We start from the raw sequence: 22,405 nt of genomic DNA, 5'->3' as shown, positions 1-22,405 counted from the left end.
AATCTTTATGAGTGAGCAGGCTGGCGTTTCAGTTGAACCCCCAAAACCTTTTCCTGTGGCATACTTTTATTTTGGATGGTTTTCCTTCACATGTTTTAGGTAGCTGTCTCAGTTCTTAAGAGTACTTATTAGAGCAATGCCCCTTCCCTAGATGTCTACAATATCACCTCTCTTTTTTTTGATAAATTTGGGTGTACAAGGAACTTCACATTTTCTAAAAGGCCTAGAGAACATATTGGGATGCCTCTCCTCTTTCCCTTTATGTTGGTCATTTTTGCAAATTAATGGAAGGTGGCAGTTCCAGCTGAAAGTAGGATTTTTCTAAATGAGTTGTTCAGGAATCTAGTAGGCTAAGGTTAAAAAATATTCTCCCCTAAATGCCTAATTTGCTGTTGAGTCATAGTAACAGGAAAAACATCTTTTATACTGATTATTTCACCTTTCTTTATCTGAGGCAAGATATTAATAATATATATGTAACTAGAGGCCCGATGCACGAAGATTCGTGCAAGAATGGGCCTTCCTTCTCCTGGCTGCTGGCACTGCCTTTGCTCCTGCTGGAGCCGCCTTTCCACCTTCCCACGCTGCCCAAAGGCCTGGAGCGGCTGGGATGGTGCAGAAGGCCTGCGTCATCCCGCCCCACCCCCAGCCGCGCCTGTGCATGCAAATTAACCTGCCATCTTTGTTGGGTTGATTTGCATACTCACTCCTGATTGGCTGGTGGGTATCATGAAGGTATGGTCGATTTGCATCTTTCTCTTTTATTAGTGTAGATACTGTATTTATTGTCTATAACAATAATTTTGAAGGGAAACTGTAGTTCCATCTTTTTTGTTTTCACCTTTTTTTTTTTTTTTAAAGAATGAGGGAATTGACCAATTAATTATTTAATGCATAAGATTAGTTAGTGGTGAAAATTGAATTAGAATACAGATCTCCTGATTCCCAGTTGTTGGGAGTGAATATATGAAAGAGCTTCAAAATCAATATTTACCTTTGATGTTTTATAGTAGATAGACCCTAAGAGGGTAAATGTACTTTGACGAGTTAACTCAATTTGACCATTTAGCTTAAATTTTTTCCACCTTGTGTGTATCCTTATGCAATATAGCTTAATTTTGCCAACTGTTAGCATCAGATTCATGGAATCACATTGTAGGTAACCTTCGGTGAACTTTTTTTTAACATCTTACATGATTATCCATATGTGTGTAGCTGTGGCTCTTCCTCATTAGGTCTCATTGCTGTGTTTCATTTAATTATAAACATATATAATTATGTACTTATTCTATTATTAATGGGCATTTGGGTGTTTCCAGTTATTGGTAATTACAAATAATGTTGCTTTGAACATTTATTATATGATATACATAAACCTTTGTATTTCTATAGTAAATACCTAGAATAGAATTGCTCGGTTGTAGAGGATACTTAACTTGAATTTTGCGCGTTAATGTCACTCTATTTACCAAAGTGGTTATACCATTTTACATTCCCATTAGTATTGTATGAGAATTCCTGACAGTATCTTTGTCACCATTTGGTATTGTCAGACTTTTTAAAATTTTAAATTCTTGGATATGTTGTATTAATCATGATTTTAATTTGCTTTTTCATGATTTATAGGGATTGCATTGAATCTGTAGACCACTTTGGGAAATACTGAAATCTTAACAATATTAAGTTTTCCAATGCATGAATATGGGATGTCTTTTCATTTATTTATATAGTTTTTTTACTAATTTTTTTTTGTTTTTAAGAGAGAGGAAGGGGCAGAGAGAGTTCTAGAGAAATAATCAGTGTGAGAACGAAATGTCCATCGGCTGCCTCATGCATGCCCTCCACTGGGGATCAAACTGGCAACCTTTTGGTGCATGACATGGTGCCCAGCCAACTGAGTCACTACTATACAGAGATAGTTTTACTTATTCCTTTCTGATTTAGAGAATCAGAGAGAGAGAGAAACATTAATTGGTTGCCTCCTGTATGAGCCCCAACTAGGGATCAAACCCACAACCTAGGTATGTACCCTGACTGGGAATTAAACCCTCAGCCTTTTGGTGTATGGGACAATGCTCCAACCAACTGAGCCACCCAGCCAGGGCAATATTAAGTTTTTAATGTTACTCTTATTAAACACTATTACTTGTATTTTATTATCTTGGTGGTGGCACTTGTACATGTATATCTCAAGCTTCTGCTTGCATCATGTTTACTAAATTTTATTGACCAAAAAGAAATTACATAGCCAAACGTAAAGTTAAGGTAGGGGAGAAACATGGTGCTCATCCACCCTGACAACAATGTGCATGTTCAACACTACAGGGTAATAAAAAAGTGGGATTATTGTTTTAATCTATCTAACAGTATTATCATAGAATTTTTTTTCATGTTTATGGGTTCTATAGTGATATCCTTTATTTAAATTATCCTTTCTTGTTCTTTTTAACCTCATGTTTTTTTTAACTTCCCAAGTGTTGCCAATTTATTAATTTTTTTCAAAGTATCCTCTTTTGGACTTCATGATCCATGTTTTGTGTTTTTCATTTTGCATACATTTCAGTCTTTGGTACATTCAATGTGGCATGCAGTATTCTATATACAGGGTGGAGCAAAAATAAGTTTACAGTTGTTTGTATGGGAAATAATACAATCCTATCTAATAATAGACAAACATGGTAATTAACCGTACCTCCGACACGCTTCCCATTGGCTAATCAGGGCGATATGCAAATTAACTGCCAACAAAGATGGCGGCCCGCAGCCAGGCAGCTGAAGCGAACAGGAGGCTTGCTTGCTCCAGTGAAGGAGGAAGCCAAGGTTCCCCGCCGGCCTCTGAGATGCAGTCTAAGAAACAATGTTGCAAATATAGAAGTTAAACAAAACCCAGAAACCTGCTGTCAGCCAGCCAAGCTTCAGCCAGCAGGACCGCAACATTGTTTTAATTATAGAACAAACGCAGATTTCTCAGAGCTAAAGCCGGCTCTTAGCTCCAGTGATAGCCATAAAAGGTAAATAAATCCCAGAATTAAAAAAAAAAAGAAAAAAGGAGAGGTTGGGAGCTTCAGTCGCCCACCACCCTGAAAACGGCCCTCAGGCTCCACTGAAGTAGCGCCTGCAGGCCATCAGCACCCAGGAGTGGCTGCGCAAGATCCGCCTCCTGGCCCAGAAAGTGCAGGATCGCAGGGACAGCCACCGTGGCAGGCCAGACTGATGTCTTCCTGGCCGCACCACGGGGGTTTGTGGATCTGCAAAGCCAGAGGCCTCCGGTGTGCACATCGCTCCCTGGCGTGTGAACATCCCCCAGCACACTGTCACCCTCCCACGCTTGCAACAGTTGCAAACCAAGGCGTGCACAAGTTCCCCCGCCTCTCCACCCCACTTCCATCAACCCAGCATGCCTAACACCCCCACAGGATGTGCACACAGCCCCTCTGATGTGCTCACGTCCTTTGGAGAGTGTCTGAGTGTTCTGGGTGCTGAGGGTGGGTGCCTGAGATGACAGTGAGAGGGCGAAGTGGTGATGCCCTGTTCCCACAGAGGCCAGTGCAGCTACGAGATCACCTCTGGGGGGTTAATGCAGGTGCTGAGGCAAGAGCAGGTGCAGACAGGCACACCTGGTGGGCGCGGGTGGCCCTCTTCTGAGGTGCCTTTGGTCAGCGTTCAAGATTAAGAACCCAGAGGCGGAGAGGAATTCCGTCCTCTCAGTGAAACAGTGGGATAGTCGGGGCGACTGTAGAGGAGGCATGTGCACTTTGGGTGCCAGCACCCATGAGTGAAGGCTGCCCTGACTGAGCCTCGCTTGCTTGGGGCCTAGCGCACTCCTGCCGGGCAGCGGGTGACAGGACATGTTTTTCCGAATTAATGAGAGAAAACGTTGATTCTCGTGCCCACGAAGGTGGAAAGTGAAGTGGGAAGACATGTGGGGAGTGAGCGAGGTTCCCTGTCTGGGGGTTCCAAATCTGCTGTTGGTTTCTTTCACCGCTGACTAGAGATATACAGGGTGTCCCCTCAAAATGTATACACACTTTGAATACCTACTAATTCCAATGGTTTTAAGCATAAGAAGGAAACAACAATGGAGCTGTAATCTGTTAAAAGTGTGGGCACAAACAGGTAGTTGGACATTCCTTGAGGGGTCTCAGATTTGAGAGGGTGAAGGCCAGACTGAGGGGCCCCTTCCCCCACCCCCTACCCCAGTGCACGAATTTTGTGCACCGGGCTACTAGTACTATGTAATAAAAGAGAAACATGTAAATTGACCATCCCTTCGCTTCACTCACCAGCCAATCTGGGTGAATATGCAAATTAACCCAACAAAGACGGTAGGTTAATTTGCATACACCGGCACCGGGGAGAGAGCAGAAGCGGGAGAGCTGTCAGCTTGGGGGGATGTGACTCCCTCGGTCGCTCCCTTGGGGGCACGTGGCTCCCTCAGTCGCCTGGCGGTGAGCAGAGCAGGAGAGCCGGAGGTGTGGGGGGCCATGGCTCCCTCAGTCGCTCCCAGTGTGGGGAGCACCAGGAATGCTGGGAATCATAGTTCTGGTGGCAGACAGATCTCCTAGACACTAGAGCAAAGTGAGCCTGGAGCAAGTTACTATTGCAGTGGGGGATGGAGAGAAAGCAAAGGTGAGAGACATAAGTAAAATCAGAGTGTCTAGGAAAAATTAAAGGGAAGTTATCCTAAAACTTCCAGGAAATCTCTACCAATGAAGCAAAGAAAAAAAAAAGCCTCTATTCTGTGAGCAACAAACCAAACTGGGTTGGGGGTCTCAGACAATTCTCTCATATGATTGCAAAGTCAGACAGAAACTCCCGGATTTGAGAGGGCTCCCCTGAGGGTTCCCAAATTGGAGAGGGTGCAGGTTGGGCTGAGGAACCCCCCTCTCCCCCCCCTGTGCACAAATCTTTGTGCACCGGGCCCCTAGTATATATTAATAAAAGGGTAATATGCTAATTAGACCAGATGTCCTTCCAGACAAAGCCACAGGGGCGGGGGCCGAAGCAGAGGCAATTAGGGGCAGCCAGGCCAGCAGGGGAGCAGACAGAGTGGTTAGGGGCGATCAGGAAGGCAGGCAGGTGAGCACTTAGGATCCAGCGGTCCCGGATTGGGAAAGGAATGTCCTACTGCTAGTTTAGACCCAATCCCGGCAGTCGGACATCACCTGAGGGGTCCTGGATTGGAGAGGGTGCAGGCCAGGCTGAAGGGAACCCCCCGCACGAATTTTGTGCACTGGGCCTCTAGTTAATAAATAATACAAGAAAAATCTTGTATACTCAAAACTGTAAACCTACTTTTGCCCTACCCTGTATGCCCATTATGTGATGTGTTTGTTAACATTGTTCAGATCTTCCATGTGTTTGTTTTTATCTGCTCACTTTTAAAATTAGTTACTGAAACGGGAATGGTACAGTGCCCTACACTATTTGACTAGTTTCAAGTTCTGCTTTTAGGTCTGTCAATTTTTGCTTTCTCTTTTGAGGATCTGTTATATGCTTATGCAGCCTACCTGTGTGGTACAAAATTAATTAGTGTAGAAGAGGCTATTCATAAATACCTTACAGAATATGTTAGAACTGTAATGGTTTTATTAATTTATTTTTGAAGAAAAATATCCTTAATCTTTGCTGTGCTTTTCTAAATGTAAATTGTTTAGAAGGTAACATTAAGTCTGAGGTTTTCTATCTTTTACTCTAGGCAGCACACTTCTGCTTTTGTTCCTTCATCAGGACGAATTTATTCCTTTGGACTTGGTGGGAATGGCCAGCTAGGAACTGGTTCAACAAGCAACAGGAAAAGTCCTTTTACTGTGAAAGGAAATTGGTGCCCATATAATGGGCAGTGTCTACCAGATGTTGGTAAGTTCTGTTATACACACATTAGAGTAATTGTTAAAATGTTGCTCTTAAATCATAAAGTTTTCTGTTTTAAATGAAAAGAATTCAAGGTACATTGTTTAGTGGAAATCAGACACTAAACAGTCTATATGGTTGATTAGTTTGTTTATATTTACGTATATACATAGGGGAACTTGGGATAAATAAAGTAAAAGTCGTTTCAGAGACTTGGACGTATGGGAACTAGCTGGTGGCTAGATACAAGTGGAAAGGAATACTTTTGTTTTTTATTTTTAGTTGTAAAATACACATAACATAAAATTTATATAATATAACCATTTTTTAGTGTATTTTTAAGTATATTCACATGGTTATGCAGCTGTTCTCGAACTCTTTTCATCTTTCAAAACCAAAACTCATTCATTAAACACTCTCCCCATTCACTCCTCCCACCAGCTTGGCATCCCCTATATTCAGCATTCTGTCTATAAGAATTTGACTTGATCTTGGTACCTCGGATGAGTGTAACCATGTAGTATTTGTCCTTTTGTGACTGGCTTATTTAATAAATTTTGCATAGCTGAACCAGCTTGGCCCAGTGGATAGAGCGTCAGCCTGCAGCTCAAGGGTCCTGGGTTTGATTCCGGTCAAGGGCATGTGCCCTGGTTGTGGGCACATCCCCAGTGGGGGGCGTGCAGGAGGCAGCTGATCAATCTCTCTCATCGATGTTTCTAACTCTCTGTCCCTCTCCCTTCTTCTCTGTGAAAAATCAATAGAATATATTAAGAAAAAAATAAAATAAAATAAAAAATAAATTTAGCATAATCTCCTTAAGGTTTGTCCATGTGGCAGCACATGTCAGAATATTCTTCCTTTTTAAAGTTGCATAATACTTATTACATGTCTGTACCACATTTTATCCACTTGTCTGTTGATGGGCACAAGTTCCCATAGGATTGTTTCCACCTTTTGACTATTGTGAATAATGCTGCCATAAACATGGGTATACAAATATCTCTTTGAGACCCTGCTTTCAATTCTTTTGGGGATATATGAGACTTTAAAATTGTTAACATTTTTTATTTTTTGGAATCTATATTTATAAAAACCTAAGTGACCAGATTACCGGACTTTAGCTATGACGCGCACTGACGACCAGGGGGCAGATGCCCAATGTAGGAACTGTCCCTTTGTGGTCAGTGCGCTCCCACAGGGGAGTTCTGCTCAACCACAAGCCAGGCTGACGGCTGCCAGCACAGTGGTGGTGGATGGAGCCTCTCCTGCCTCAGCACCGCTAAGGATGTCCAACTGCAGCTTAGGCCTGCTCCCTGCTGGCAAGTGGACATCCCCCGAGGGGTCCCAGACTGCGAGAGGGCATAGGCCGAGCTGAAGGACACCTCCCCCCCCCCCCCCCCCGAGTGCACAAATTTTTGTGCACTGGGCCTCTAGTGTATATTAATAAAAGTGTAATATACTAATTAGACTGGAAGACTTTCCAGGAAACCTCCGGACAAAGCCATGTGGCAGGGCTGAGGCAGAGGTGGTTAGGGGGATCAGTCCATGAGGGGAGGGCATTTGGGGGTGATCAGGTTGACATGGGTGGGTAGTTCTGGACGAGCAGGCCAGCAGGGTGGGGCAGTTGGGGGCGAGCAGGCCAGCAGGGTGGGGGTGGTTGGGGGTGAGTGGACCGGCACACAGAGTGGTTAGGAGCGATCAGGCAGGCAGACAGGTGAGCAGTTAGGAGCCAGCAGTCTTGGATTGTGAGAGGGATGTCCGACTGCCAGTTTAGGCCCTAACCCCCAAGGGGTCCCAGATTGGAGAGGGCGCAGGCCAGGCTGAGGGACACCCCTCCCCACCCCACTGAGTGCACAAGTGTCATGCACTGGGCCTCTAGTATATAAATAATATATATCCCTTACCATCATAAACTATTCTTCAGAATTGTTTTCTTATTTTAGCTATGTCTGATTTTCTTTGGGCTTTTCTCTGAGTTGTGGGGTTTGAATCTGTTGAGACTTTATTCAGTTATGTGTATAATTTGAAAAGGTCCATAACTTTTTATTATGAGTAGCCTTGAAGATTCTTATTTATTTATTTGTTTGTTTGTTGTTTTTGGTAACTAAAAGGCTATCTCAGTTATGCTTCTATTTTGCAAAGATCAAGGTGTGATACTCTTCTTGTTTTCTGTTTGATTTTTATATATAGAATGTGGCTTCATTTTCTTCCAGTTACTTAGGTTTGGAATACACATTTATTTTAGTAGTCGTGTTTTTTTTTGTGTCCTCAGCAGCATATTGGTGTTTTATTATATCAGTTTCTTCCATAAAAGGCACTAATAAACAAATAAGGATTTTGTATTTTCAAGCAGAAGGGCTATTTTAAAAAAGAATCATGTATTTCTGTTTATATAACTTAGGAATGCATATTATCACCGTTGAAACTATACCTTGAAATTATTTGCATTAAAATGAGAAAGGAGATGGAGTTTTAAAATTAGTTATTTTGCTATAACTTTGTTTCATCAAAAAAATAGTTGGTTCACAGTAGCCAAAAGGTGCAAACAATTCAAATGTCCATCTACAGATGAATGAATGAAAAATGTGATATGTAAATGTAATCAAATAGTAGTCAGTCATAAAAAGGAATGGAATTTTGGTCTCTGCAACAACATGAATGAATCTTGAAAACATGTTAAGATACAGACGGACAGATATCATGATTTCTTTTATATGAGGTGTCTAGAACAGTGAAATTTATAGAAACAGAAAATAGTATAAAGGTTACCAGGGGAGGAGGAGAATGAAGAGTTATTGTTTAAAAGTGTACAGAATGTCTAGGATGATAACATTCGGGAGATGAACCATTGTGATAGCTGCGCAAGATTTTAAGTGTGCTTAATGCTGCTGAATTGTGCACTTTAAAATAGTTAAAATGGGACCTTGGACTGAAGGATCACAGATTCGATTCCCTTCAAGGGCACATGCCTTGGTTGCAGGCACATGCAGGAGGTGACCAATAGATGTTCCCACTTGAATGTTTCTCTCTCTGTGTCTCTCCCCTTCCCTTACTCTCTCTCTAAAAATTAATGGTAGGAATATCCTTGGGTGAGGATTAACAAAAAATAAAAATTTTAAAGATCCTATCTAATAATAGACAAACATGGTAATTGACCGTACCTTTGCTACGCCCCCATTGGCTAATCAGTATGATATGCAAATTAACTGCCAACAAAGATGGCGGCTAATTTGCATACTGCAGGCAGGGCGGGATAGAGTGAACTGCCAGCGCACCGCCATCCAGGGTAGGCTGGCCGCCCGGGACCCCATCGGCAAGTCCCCGGCGGCAAGGCAGGCCTGCCCCAGAAACCCCCGCAGCCGGCGGTGCCCCAGAAGCCGCCTGATATGGTAGTAACTCTATCCGTAAGCACTCTAAAAGTCAGTGGCATAAATGCACCAATTAAAAGACAGATTATGAGGGTGAATCAAAAACAAAACCCACTTTAAATATAAAGACACATAGATTAAAAGTAAATGAATTAAACTGCAGCCTGTTTTGCTCAGTGGATAGAGCATTAGCCCATGGACTGAAGGGTCCCAGGTTCGATTCCAGTCAAGGGCATGTACCTCAGTTGCTGGCTTGATCCCCAGTCCCTATCAAAGCCTGTGCAGGAGGCAACCAATCAATGTGTCTCTCCCTTTCCCTTCACTCTCTCTAAAATTCAATGGAAAAATATCCTTGGGTGAAGATTAACAAAAACAAAGTAAATGAATTAAGTAATATTAAAGAGATTATAAGAAAAATATATTCCAAATTTTGTTAGTTGTATAATGGTTATGTTTAGATTATTAACACCTAAGAAATTGGGTGAAGGGTACATATAATATGCTGTCGTATTTTATAGTGTTTTTTTTCATATGTATGAGATTATTTCAAATTAAAATATTTAAAAATTAAAAATTAATAAAATATTAATTGAAATGTGTATGCATTACATGAAAAATCTCCTAATTGCTTCTAGCATAATTTATTAAATTGTGCTAAAATTTACAAGGGTTCAATTAAAAAATATCTTAAGGTGTCGGGTGAATTTCCCGCCACAATATAAGCTGGCGCGGGCAATTATTTAGGTTTCCCGCGCAAAATCAGAGTTAGTTTAAAATTCCTATGTCTTTTGAAGTATGGGTTCGATTGAAATGGGTATGAAACGGTTCGCATACGCAGGTAGGTATCTTTGAAACAAATATTTGGTAATACGCAGTTACAATCAGCCCGAATTTACACGTTTCCCGCACTCCACCGCAAATCTATATGAACCGAGTTAAGACGGCTCCCACCGAGTACGCGCAATTCACGCGAGCCGACTTAACTCGTTTCCCGCAACCCAAGTGTTAATTCTAAATGATATAATAGAAAATATATAATAGTGCAGTTATAAGCACTTATCTGAAAATAAAAATTTAAAGAAGGGATTAGCCAAAGAAAATATATGCACAACCCATGGACACAGACAACAGTATGGTGATGGCCAGAGAGAAGTGGGGAGCAAGAGCTGGGTAGAGGGGGCAAAAGGGGGGAAATAGGGACATCCTATATAATAATAATAAAAGGCTAATGTGCACATTGACTGAATGGCAGAATGACCGGTTGCTATGATGCGCACTGGTCACCAGGGGGTAGACGCTCAATGCAGGAGCTGCCCCCTGGTGATCAGTGCACTTCCATATGGGGAGTGCCACTCAGCCAGAAGCTGGCTCATGGCTGGCCAGTGCAGTGGTGGTGGCAGGAGCCTCTCCGACCTCTGTGGCAGCACTAAGAATGTCCAACTAACAGTTTAGACCCAATCCCTTAGGGGCCTAAGCCTTTAGTTGGACATCCCCTGAGGGCTCCCTGGCTGCCAGAAGGATGTCTGACTGCAAGCTTAGGCCTGATCCCCCGGGGAGTGGGCCTAAGTCGACAGGTGGACATCCCCCAAGGGGTCCTGGACTGTGAATGGGTGCAGGCCGGGCTGAAGGCCCCCCCCCCCCGAAGTGCACAAATTTTTGTGCACTAGGCCTCTAGTCCTATATAATAAAAGGCTAATACGCAAATCGACCAAATGGCAGAACGAACGGTTGCTATGACGCGCACTGACCAGCATGGGGCAGACAATGCAGGTGCTGCCCCCTGGGTGGTCAGCGTGTACCCACAGGGGGAGCACCGCTCAGCCAGAAGCCGGGCTCATAGCTGGCGAGCACAGTAGTGGTGGCGGGAGCCTCTCCCACCTCCCCAGCAGTGCTAAGGATGTCTGACTGATGGCTTAGGGGAGTGGGCCTAAGCCGTCAGTCAGACATCCCCCAAGGTCTCCCAGACTGAGAGAGGGCACAGGCCGGGCTGAGGGACCCCCCCCCCCCAAGTGCATGAATTTCGTGCACCGGGCCTCTAGTAAAATGCTAAATTTTGTTATGTATCTTTTACAACACTATATATTTATATATATTGCATATCTACAGGGCGGGGCAAAAGTAGGTTTACAATTGTGAGTACACAAAACAGTTTTTTCTTATATTATTATTTATTACTAGAGGCCCGGTACACGAAATTTGTGCACGGCACGGTGCGGGGAGAGGGGGGGGTCCCTAAGCCCAGCCTGCACCCTCTCCTATCTGGGATCCCTCTTGCAATCCGGAACCACTGGCTCCTAACCGCCTCTGCCTGCCTGCCTGATGCCCCTAACTGCTCCCCTGCCAGCCTGATCATCTCTAACTGCTCTCCTCCGCCAGCCTGATTCCCCTAACTACTCTTTCCTGCCAGCCTGATACCCCTAAACTGCTCTCCCTTGCCATCCTGATCACCCTAACTGCTCTCCCCTGCCCGCCTGATCCCCCTAACTGCCTAACTGCTCTCCCCTCCTGGCCTGATCCCCCCTAACTGTTCTCCCTTGCCGGCCTGATTCCCATAACTGCCTAGCTGCTCTCCCCTGCCGGCCCGACCCCCCTAACTGCTCTCCCCTGTTGGCCTGATCGCCCTAACTGCTCTCCCCTGCCAACCTGATTCCCATAACTGCTCTCCCCTCCTTGCCTGATTCCCCTAACTGCCACCTTCTCCCTTCTCCCTTCTCCCTTCTCCTGCAGTACTTTCTCCCGCGGCCTCTGCAAAAGGGACCATGGTGCTGGACCGGCCCTCACAGCCACCGCAGCTGCTGGCCCTTGGCCCTTGCAGCTACTGTGGCTTTGTCTGGAAGGAAGTCCAGCTTAATTAGCATATTACCCTTTTATTAGTATAGATTATTGTATTATTTTTCATACAAACAACTGTAAACATACTTTTGCCCCACCCTGTATAAAGGTTGATAATTATTTTGCACTATACTAAAGGTGTGAAGCATACACACACTAGTTAAATGTGAATTTAATTTACTGAACCCCTCCAGAGGTGAAGTCCGTAGCCTCCAGTATAAATCACATTGTTAACATAAACTTAATCTGTTGTGGCTGTAAGGACATAGGTAAACAACACTTTTTGATAGGATATTCCAAGGACTTCCAGGTTATTTCCTTAAAGCTGAGCAAAGGTATAATCTTTGGACACCAGTATTAGTGTGCTAGGGCTGCTATAACAAAATATAAACTGAATGGCTTGAACAACACAAAATGTATTGACTCACAGTTCTGGAGGCTAGAAATCCAAGATCAAAGTATTGGCAGGATTGCTTCCTTCTGAGGGCTATAATGGAAAATCTGTTCCATGTGTCTCTTCTGGCTTCTAGTGGTTTGCTGGCAGTCTTTGGCATTCCTTGCCTAGTAGATTTCTGCCTTCATCTTCACATGGCATTCTTTCTGTGTGGATATCTATGTCCCAATTTTCCTCCTTTATAAGGACACCAGTCATCTTGTATTAGGGGCCTACCCTATTCTATGATCTCAACTAATTACATATGACATCAATGTTTTTTCTCTCTCACCCCACCCCCACCCCCCCACCCCACTATCTTAAAGAAAAAAAAAAGATACAGACTAGAAAACACCATTTTTGTGTGCAGGCCAGAAGAAGGACTTCTAAACTTACCAAATGCTGTTCATGCTTGTGGGATCATTTAATGTTTGTACTTGGTCAGCCTCATTTCCATAGCAATTAGAATATTCCAATATATTTTATATCATTGAGTCCATGAATGGGAGGTCTAATTAAGTTAGATGATTAAGAGAAAATCCAGTAGCATATTTGATGCTTTGAAAAATATGATATAAATCTGATTTTTTTTCTTTTTTTTACATTTTATTTTTATCACAGACTCTGAAGAATATTTCTGTGTAAAAAGAATTTTCTCAGGTGGAGATCAAAGCTTTTCACATTACTCTAATCCCCAGGTAATAGTAGTCATAAATAATTACTAAACTCAAAGAAATTAGAAGAAATTTTTCAACCAATACATGTTCTTTATATTTTATAAAGTAATTGCCTTACATTTTTTTCCTCAAGTTTACAAAATTTTGCTGATTCATATAAGAAGTTTTGGTTTCAGGTGTTTAGTAGATATTTCTGTTTTTAAAAAACTCAAATACTATACATACTATATTTGATTATATATCTAGGTTTAAATTATATGTAGTATCTCCTCCCTCTGACTAATCTGCTTGTTTTAAAATTTAGAATGGTGAGCCACCAGATGACTTCAGATGTCCTGATCCTTCAAAGCAGATCTGGACTGTGAGTGAAGCTCTGATTCAAAAATGGCTGAGCTACCCCTCTGGAAGATTTCCTGTGGAGATAGCCAAGTAAGAAAGACATTTTACCTACACAGCACAAGCTCCCAACTTTGTGGTAGAGAAAACCTGTACTTAGGAGTTTTTATTTAAGTAAATATTTTGTTAAATATCACTTACTGAATTGTTTGTGTACAAAAGTTAAGATGTCGCCCTGACCGGTTTGGCTCAGTGAATAGAGCGTCAGCCTGCGGACTGAAGGGTCCCAGGTTCGATTCCGGTCAAGGGCATGTACCTTGGTTCCGGGCACATCCCCAGTAGGGAGTGTGCAGGAAGCACATCAATGTTTCTAACTCTCTATCCCTCTCCTTCTCCCTTCCTCTCTGTAAAAAATCAGTAAAATATATATTTTTTTAAAAAGTTAAAATGTCTAGAATTTCTATAATAACGGATATTTTAAGAGATCTTTCATTTAGACTTGTTAGAATTCTTTCTTACACATAATGATATATGAAATGACTTTAAATATTAAATGTAGCCACTTTAGGATTAGGATTGAAATGTTTCTTGTAGCTTCCTAGTGGTCACTGTCTTAACCCTTTGCACTCCGAACCATTCTGGACATTGGCTACCAGCTACTCGACTCTACTTTGCGGCGGAAACGTGCATTTACAGACCCTCGTATTATTTAGTATAATTTTGGAACCAAGTAACGTATTATAATGATATTGGACTTATATGAATTGGGTGACATCGAGGAATGTATATTTGCAAAAAAACCAATATTTTATTGTTTATAATTTTGTACAGTATGATAAGTTTTGTAACACTCCCCAATATGCATTGCAGGCTGATTAGTGCATGTTTGACAGTAATAAGTGGTTTGACGCCTGCCACCAGGTGTTTTCCTGTTAGAACACACAATGCAGTCCCGTTTTCTTTGTCCCACATCGGGAATATGTAGTTTATTGTTTAATCCGACACAAAACCCGCTGACATTTCTTGTATATATCTTAGTAATTTTACGATATTTTGATTTAATTTCTTGTGCCATTTCAAGATAAAACTTCAGGGAAACATGCATGTCTCAAAAAGTTGCGTTGAAATAACTCAATTCCCCGTAATCACTAATAAACTGCAATGTCCCCTGAGAGGGGACATCCGAGTGATATGCTAGAATTCCAATGTCCCCTGAGAGGGGACAGCGGAGTGCAAAGGGTTAACTTTTATACTCCCAGGAAGATTTGAGTATTACTTTCTTGAATATTTTGCTTATAGATGAACTTATTTAGTACTTAAAGTTTTTCAAATTGTAGGTTGTGTTGGTGTAGGCTTCCCAAATAACATCCCAGATTAGATTTACCAGAGTGTGAAATTAAGAAAATTAAATGTGCATGTTTTCATTTAAAATTTTTTTAAAAGAACATCAGATTTGTTCAATGAATCAGATGAAAGTAATGTTTAAGAAACTTAAGGATATGTAGTAATATCTTTATCAAGTATCATTTAATCAATCTTTAATAATTTATAAAATCCAGATTATTCTAATTAAGTGTTGATGAGAAGAATGTAGAATTAAATAATAGATTAAACATTTATTTTAATTTTTATTAAAAAGGAAAGGCAAACATTTCTTATTTTGTGATTTTGTTATTTTTAAATTCCTTTTTAGTGAAATAGATAGAACGTTTTCTTCTTCTGGTTGTCTAAATGGAAGTTTTTTAGCTGTTAGGTAAGTGGCAATTCTTTGATATACTGAATTTCTTAAGTTTATTATATTAAATAAGTGAAATAATTTTAAAGTTTCATTGTATTATTTCTCTCTCTCTCTTTTTTTTAATAGCAATGATGATCACTATAGAACAGGCACCAGATTCTCAGGGGTTGATATGAATGCTGCTAGGCTTTTATACCACAAACTTATACAACCTGATTATCCTCAGATAGCTCAGCAGGTTTGTTTTTTTAATTGCCTCATATTTGTATTATGTAGCCTGTTGAGTTTTTTATTCCATGTTACTTTATGTTTATAGCCTAATTAACTTTACAGTTTCATACTCTTCATTATGATGCCCTTTGTATGGTTTTATTAAATACAGTCAAACCTCGGTTCTCAAATGTCTCCCATCTCGAACAATTCAGTTCTCCAAGTTGTTGAAGTTGTTCACGGAAAAAAATGTCGCAGTTGTTAAACAAAACTTCCCTTCTTGACAAAAAGCATCTCTCACGGTACAAAGGAGAGCATGCAAGTCAGTTTACCAGCTAACCAGCTCGTTGTTAACATTTTAGGAAATTGTTCTGTGAATATTTTTGTTTTTGTTTGTTTCTTTTTGCTTTTGTCACTGGTGAAATGGACAATTAATACAATTTTAAAACATAAAGAGGCCATCAAGAGTGCTAGTGTTGCTAAGAGTGTTAAAGAAACAGTGATCACAGGCAATTGAATAGGTTAAAAAACAAAACAAAAAAACTGTTGCTGATTTAGATAAAGGGAAAGCAATTAGCCAGTGACAGCATTTCAGAGGCAATGATATATGAAAAAGTAAAGATGCTGCAGGCTGACTTCCCAAAAGACATCTCTGGAACAAGTGCTGAAAGTGATTCCTTTAAGGATAGTAGAGGTTGGTTCGGTAAATTTAAGAAAAGAGTGTTAGTTTATAGATTGACTAGGGCTTTAGACATACACTGTATGGAAGAAAGGTTAAAACAGGGTATCTGGAATGAATTCATTTTACATTATTTCTAATGGGGGGAAAATGATGCGGTTTTCAAATAGATCGTGTTTTGGACAGCCTTCCAGAACCGAGGTTCCACTGTATATAAATATAATAAATTCATTACAAATTAAGATATTTGTAATTTAGCTGTCAAATATCTGTAAATCTTTTCAGACGTCTGGCACAGACCCTTAATTGCTCAACATTATCATGTTGTTTAAGTCCTTATATAACTGTAGAAAGAGAATTTAATGAAACTCATACAAGAATTCTTTTAGCAATGCTTAGGCATTAATTTTTATTGTGCTACAAAGTACATTTACTCAGTCATTGCAAGACTTTTTTCTTTCACCATTTCATGTTTGCTGTAGTATAAGATTATCTTTTTGTTTTCATGTTTTTGGAAAATACATTTATTTTAAATGAAGTAGGTTTTACTTTTTGTCAAAATATAGGTGGCAGCTAGTTTGGAAAAGAATCTGATTCCTAAACTAACTAGCTCCTTACCTGATGTTGAAGCATTGAGGTTTTATCTTACTCTACCCGAATGTCCCCTGATGAGTGATTCCAACAATTTTACAACAATAGCAATTCCCTTTGGTACAGCTCTTGTGAACTTAGAAAAGGCACCACTGAAAGTACTTGGTAAGAATTTTTTTTTTTTTTCTTTTATAACCTTTTCTCTTTAAATGAAAATGCTCTGAACTTCTTATTTACTGTATTGCTCTTTGAAAATTTCTACCCTGCTTATTTGACATTGTCTAAGGGAAAAATAAACCTTTTTTTCTAGTCATTTAATGCTAGTTGTTGAAGTTGTTGGAAGTATTAAAATTTTGATCAAATACAGTAGCAGAGACAGTATCAGGAAAGATAAAAGTTGTTTTTCATATTCCCCTCCTCCATCTCCTCCAGAGTGATCTTACTATTAAAAAAGTAAAGGAGAAGGAACAATTAAAACTGAATAAATATGATATTAAATCCTCCTTGAACTCTGTTAACCCTTTGCAGTCTTTTCCTCACTTGCTAGTTTCTTGATGTTTGACTTATTTCTCTGCATGTAAATGAGATTCTACTGCTTATCTGATCTTACAGTTCTCTCTCTTTTTTGCTCATATTTTTTGGCCTAAATTTTTCTAATTTTTTTTTTAAAAAAATGGGTTTTTATTGATTCAGAGAGATGAAGAGAGAGATGGAAACATCATTGATTAGAGAAAAATCATTGATCTGCTGCCTCCTGCATACCCCCTACTGGGGATCCATCCTGCAACCTGGGCATGTGCCTTGACTGGGAATCGAACTGTGACCTCTTGGTTCATGGGTCGATGCTCAAACACTGAGCAACACTGGCCAGCCCATTTTTCTTATCTTAATTTTTCTAATTGTAAAGATTTCATCTATATCTCCAGGCTGTTATAGTTTTCTTGCTACAGTTAACCCAGTGCTTTCCTTCCTAATAGTATTTGTTAGGTATGTGAAGCTGAGATGTATGGAAGTAATAAAATCAGTACAAGAATTTATAGGCTGAAGAGCAGAGGAAGCAACAAGTAAGGGATAGAATTTTGGAATCCTAAGGAATCAGCTAGTAATAGAAGAGTGAAGCAAGGACTTAAAAGAGTATTCTTCTGTTTTGTCAGAAGTTTTGTATTTTTTCTGTCTGCCTCTTAGGATTGTGGTATATGTAGTTAATAACAACAAATAGTGAATGTGGGAAAAGACAGACATTATATTTTTATTGTTCAACTTCTGTATTTGATTTTCTGGAGCACCTTGCCTTTTAAAGGTGGTGTTTCACAATATTTCAACTTTGTGTTGAGAGATAAAGCTTAGAAAGATCCTTAAATATTGGAGCAAGACAGTTGTAAAGTGTTTTATTTAAAAATTAAAATTCTAATTTCCAAAGCATTTTTTAATAATAACTGGTTTTAATATTAGGTATAATGGTGAGTTTTTAATGTAATTAAGGAAACCATAAATGTCTTTATTTTTACTTTTATTTTCTTTTTATTTATTGGGTGACACTGGTTAACAAAATTATACAGGCTTCAGATGCATGATTCAACAACACTATATATATACATGTATGTATATATATATGTGTGTGTGTGTACATATATATATATATATCTATTTTTGCTTTTGAGAGCCTTTAGAACAGTATTCTTTAACTTGAAGATGAGGTGAGTTCAGTAAACCCTCGAAATGTTACATAAAATACTGTGTCATGTGTAGCTTCCTATAGTTTTCAGAGGGTTAAGAGCCACTGCTTTAGAAGAAAAGTTGGTATTATTTTGAAAATCATGATTATTTTATTTGTGTGTTCACCTTTCAATAACAGAAAACTGGTGGTCAGTGCTTGAACCTCCACTGTTCCTCAAGATTGTAGAACTTTTTAAGGAAGTTGTGGTACATCTTTTGAAACTCTACAAGATTGGCATTCCCCCTTCTGAAAGAAGAATTTTCAACAGTTTTCTTCATACTGCATTAAAGGTTTTAGAAATATTACATAGGGTATGTCCAATTATTTATTTTTCTCTTTCCTCATTGCTACTAACAGATTGATGTTTAATTTAACGTTAATATATTACAGATTTAGATTAGCATAAAAGATACATAATAGAATTTGAAAAAGTTGCCTAACTTGTCTGTAGTTGGGCTGACCAATAGCATGTTAGTGAATTGGATTCTCTTTATATTTTCTTGTGAAGAACATAATTTGTTAGTTTAAATAATATGTTTTTTGTTATTTTTACGTGATTGTCATATAAAAGAGATTGAATCCTAGTTGTGATTATGAGATCAAAACTCATGTTCTTTTACTATTGGGTACTACTGGCTTCAGTTAAAGTAAAACATTTCATTAGAAACAAATTACTAACTTGAAATTGGACCCATATATAATTCATTAATTTACCTATTATTCTTTCCTGCCCTTCCTCTCAGTATGAGAAATAGTACTCTTTATACTTGTAGCAGTTCAAAGTTATATGAAGAAGTAGTCTCAGCTGTTTCATTAAAGATGGATTTGAGACATCCTTGATAGCTGGTAGGTATATCTGTGTTATGCCATTTGGTATTCTTGAGATGCTATTTTCTTTTCGGGAGACATGACCTAAGGGAGAAGCTTATGTCTGTAGACTCACAAGTGACTAAAAATCTCGTATAAACCTTTACTCTTTAGTTTCTTCCCCTTAACAACTTCAGTGTTTTCAGACCCTTCTTACCTAGTACCGAGGTAAATAATGAGAGAATAAAGACGATAGTCCTTCTGTTCTCTGTAAGAAAGAATCCTTAGGGAGCATGTCTTTTTTTCTTTTTATTCTGTTAGTGAAGTTCCTGTGTATTTTCTAAATGACTTTACTTTTTAAATTACTCTTTTCTATTATACTTAGAATGTCCAGGATTCCTAGGGGGGAAAAGTCATTTCTCTTCACTTTATAATCAAAGAAATGATGGCCATTTCTTTCCTAGGAAATAAGTCATTTTTATATATGCCCTTCCCAGAACAAGCCTTCCTTATAGCACTTTAAGGTTAACTGGATTCTGCATTAATCTATTAAGAAGACCCCCTGACTTCATGGGATGAGCCTCTACTTTCTGTATGCTTTTTGTTTAGGATTCAAGACATTAATTAGATTTTTTTCTTTCCTCTGGACTCTCTTTTCCTACTCCAGTGAACCATTTTTATTAGCCAGACCTGATTTCCAAATATTTACCCTTTTTCCCATCCTTCTTATGTACTTATCTTTATTTACCCCTTTATATAGATATATAGCTATAGATATGGTTGCTTTACCTGTATCTTTTACCGCAAGTAAAAGGAAGGGGAGGAGAATAGGAAGGAATTGAGTCTTTTATCTTTGATAATTACAGACAGAATTTGAGCAAGTAACTTATTTGCTTAGCTCAGAAGCCTCAGTCTCTACTGAAGAAGAATCTTACAGGAATCCATCTCCAGATACCTTTTATTAGAGCCATGCTAGAGACTAGAATCCTAATTTTTTGCTAGCTGAAAGGGAAGAGAAACTCATCTAACAGTGGCCAGAATTAAACTGTGCTTTGTATATAATACTAGAGGCCTGGCGACTGAAATTTGTGCACGGGTAGGGCTCCTAGGCCTGACCTGCAACCTGGGCTAACCTTCCCCAGCTGGCCTTGCCCCTCCTCCCCCCACTGCTGCCACCGGTTGCCCTCTGTGTGTAGGTGACCGGCCAGGCGATCGGAGCCCCGCTCGCACCTGCCTTGGCCTAGCACCACCCGCGTCCACTGCCACCCACCCTTGGCCCCCCGTTCTCCATTGGGCGATTGTAGTCTCCCGGCCGGGGGGAGAGGCCAAGAGGTTGGCCAGCAAGCCTCAATCGGGCGATTGGGGCCTACGGGCTGGGGGCAGCTCCTGCATTGAGCTCCTGCCCCCTGGTTGTCAGTGCACATCATAGCGACCGTTTGTTCCACCATCCAGTCAATTTGCATATTACACTTTTATATATATAGATATATATAATTGATTTGAGAGAGAGGGAGAGAGAGAGAGAGAGAGGGAAACATCAATGATGAGAGAGAATCACTGATTGGCTGCCTTCTACATGCCCCGATTAGGGATCAGAGCATGCAACCTGGGCATGTGCCCTGACCTGGAATCGAACCGTGACCTTCTGATTCATAGGTCTATGCTCAACCACTGAGCCACGTCAACCAGGCAGAATATCATTTGTATATTAATCCATGTGAGCACGTTATATATATTCCTTATTTAACTTTTTAAACTGTATAGTTGATATTTTGCCCCTTAATTCTGAATGTCAAAGGTCATAAACCAGTAAGTAGCAGAGTTGAAATACAAATCCAAGCTTTTGCTTCTTCTAATGTACCTCTGTATTGACAGGTATAGTAATATAATATGTTTAACAGGTGGATTGCTTTTATTTATTCTTTATATCCTCACCTGAGGTATGTTTTTATTGATTTGGGAGAGAGAAAAACATTGATTGGTTGCCTCCTATACACACCTGGGGATCTAACCCACAACCTGACCAGAACCTGGGAATGTTCCCCAACTGGGAATTGAACTAGTGACCTTTTGGTATACTGGACAATGCTCTAAATGACTGAGCCATGCGCCCAGGGTAAGGAGTTTGTTTTTATTTTATGCCCCTAGATCTAGTGGTTCATCTTTCCATGATAGCTGATAGTATTATATTGTTAAAAGACCATGTTTCTAACTCTATTTGTGCTGCTTCCTATCCTCTATAATTTTGAACAAGTCTTTTTCTTTATCACATGCAAATGGAGAATTTTCTTATCAAATAAGGATTAAAATATTGGCTTAATAGTTTCCCAGGATTGGTGTATTATTTAAGTCATAAAACATGGAATTATTATACCTTCATATGGCAATGATTTTGTTATCACTAGCACCACCATTTGACTTGATTCATTGGGTTATACGGAAGCTAAGTCCTTGTTCAAATTTTTACATACTCAAAAGCAGAATGATAATGTTATCAATTTCTTAAGCATCTCTTACTGGGAGTTCTTAGAGTAGTCACTTGTCTTTCTTTTACCCCCTACTTTGGAGAAAACTTTCCTTGGTCCTGATCTCCCATAAGTGGATACTCATGGAAATTAACTATTGGGGATGTTTCGTTTTCATCTTTAGTGAAACCCAAGTTGCTTATCAGAAACTTATTTTTTCAAAAACACCTTAAGGCTGACAACTGTATATATTCATTTTTTTTGCTCCATGGTGAATAATTAGAAGTTTCCTCAAATGATTTCCTTCTTTACCTAATCCTAGATCAAGATTACGAGCTAAAGAACTGGACTGTGTGTTTCCTAATCATTTTGTTCCTCCCTTATGTCATGTCCTTTGGAATGCTTTTGAATCAAAAATCATATCTAATGCTCCAAATGGCATAAGAAAGATAGTTTTATTACTTGCTGTCAGGAATGGATGCATGACCAGATAAATGACTGTACTGGCAAGTAATTGGGATAGTTAGTAGTTTCTGAGTTTTCACACAGTACGTTAAAGAGATACGGATATTCTTAATGAAAAGACTTAACTTGGTCTGTCTAGTCTAATTGCTACATATCTTGCTAATCTAAAATCAATGGTAAAAAAAAATTCTTTTGCAATAAACCCTAAGATAAATGAAACAGATAAGACACACT

The 22,405-nt window shown here is 39.7% G+C and overlaps 1 protein-coding gene across 6 annotated transcripts in view; it reads left to right on the top strand.

The window, feature by feature from the left end:
- Nucleotides 1-22,405, top strand: part of HERC4 (HECT and RLD domain containing E3 ubiquitin protein ligase 4) — a 104,257-nt gene that overhangs the window by 45,088 nt on the left and 36,764 nt on the right. For all 6 annotated transcript variants that reach the window (XM_070432852.1, XM_070432850.1, XM_070432848.1 and 3 more), the window contains 7 exons: nucleotides 5,699-5,859; nucleotides 13,108-13,184; nucleotides 13,468-13,592; nucleotides 15,193-15,252; nucleotides 15,364-15,475; nucleotides 16,693-16,882; nucleotides 18,573-18,745. In XM_070432852.1, coding sequence (XP_070288953.1) covers nucleotides 5,699-5,859; nucleotides 13,108-13,184; nucleotides 13,468-13,592; nucleotides 15,193-15,252; nucleotides 15,364-15,475; nucleotides 16,693-16,882; nucleotides 18,573-18,745 — 898 coding nt within the window. The remainder of the gene's footprint in view (nucleotides 1-5,698; nucleotides 5,860-13,107; nucleotides 13,185-13,467; nucleotides 13,593-15,192; nucleotides 15,253-15,363; nucleotides 15,476-16,692; nucleotides 16,883-18,572; nucleotides 18,746-22,405) is intronic.

This window comes from Myotis yumanensis, unplaced genomic scaffold, assembly GCF_028538775.1.
Source record: "Myotis yumanensis isolate MYYU_CA2020_CCGP unplaced genomic scaffold, mMyoYum1.0.hap1 SCAF_13, whole genome shotgun sequence".
In the NCBI taxonomy this organism is placed as follows: domain Eukaryota; kingdom Metazoa; phylum Chordata; class Mammalia; order Chiroptera; family Vespertilionidae; genus Myotis; species Myotis yumanensis.
This window is presented reverse-complemented; position numbering and strand designations above follow the sequence as displayed.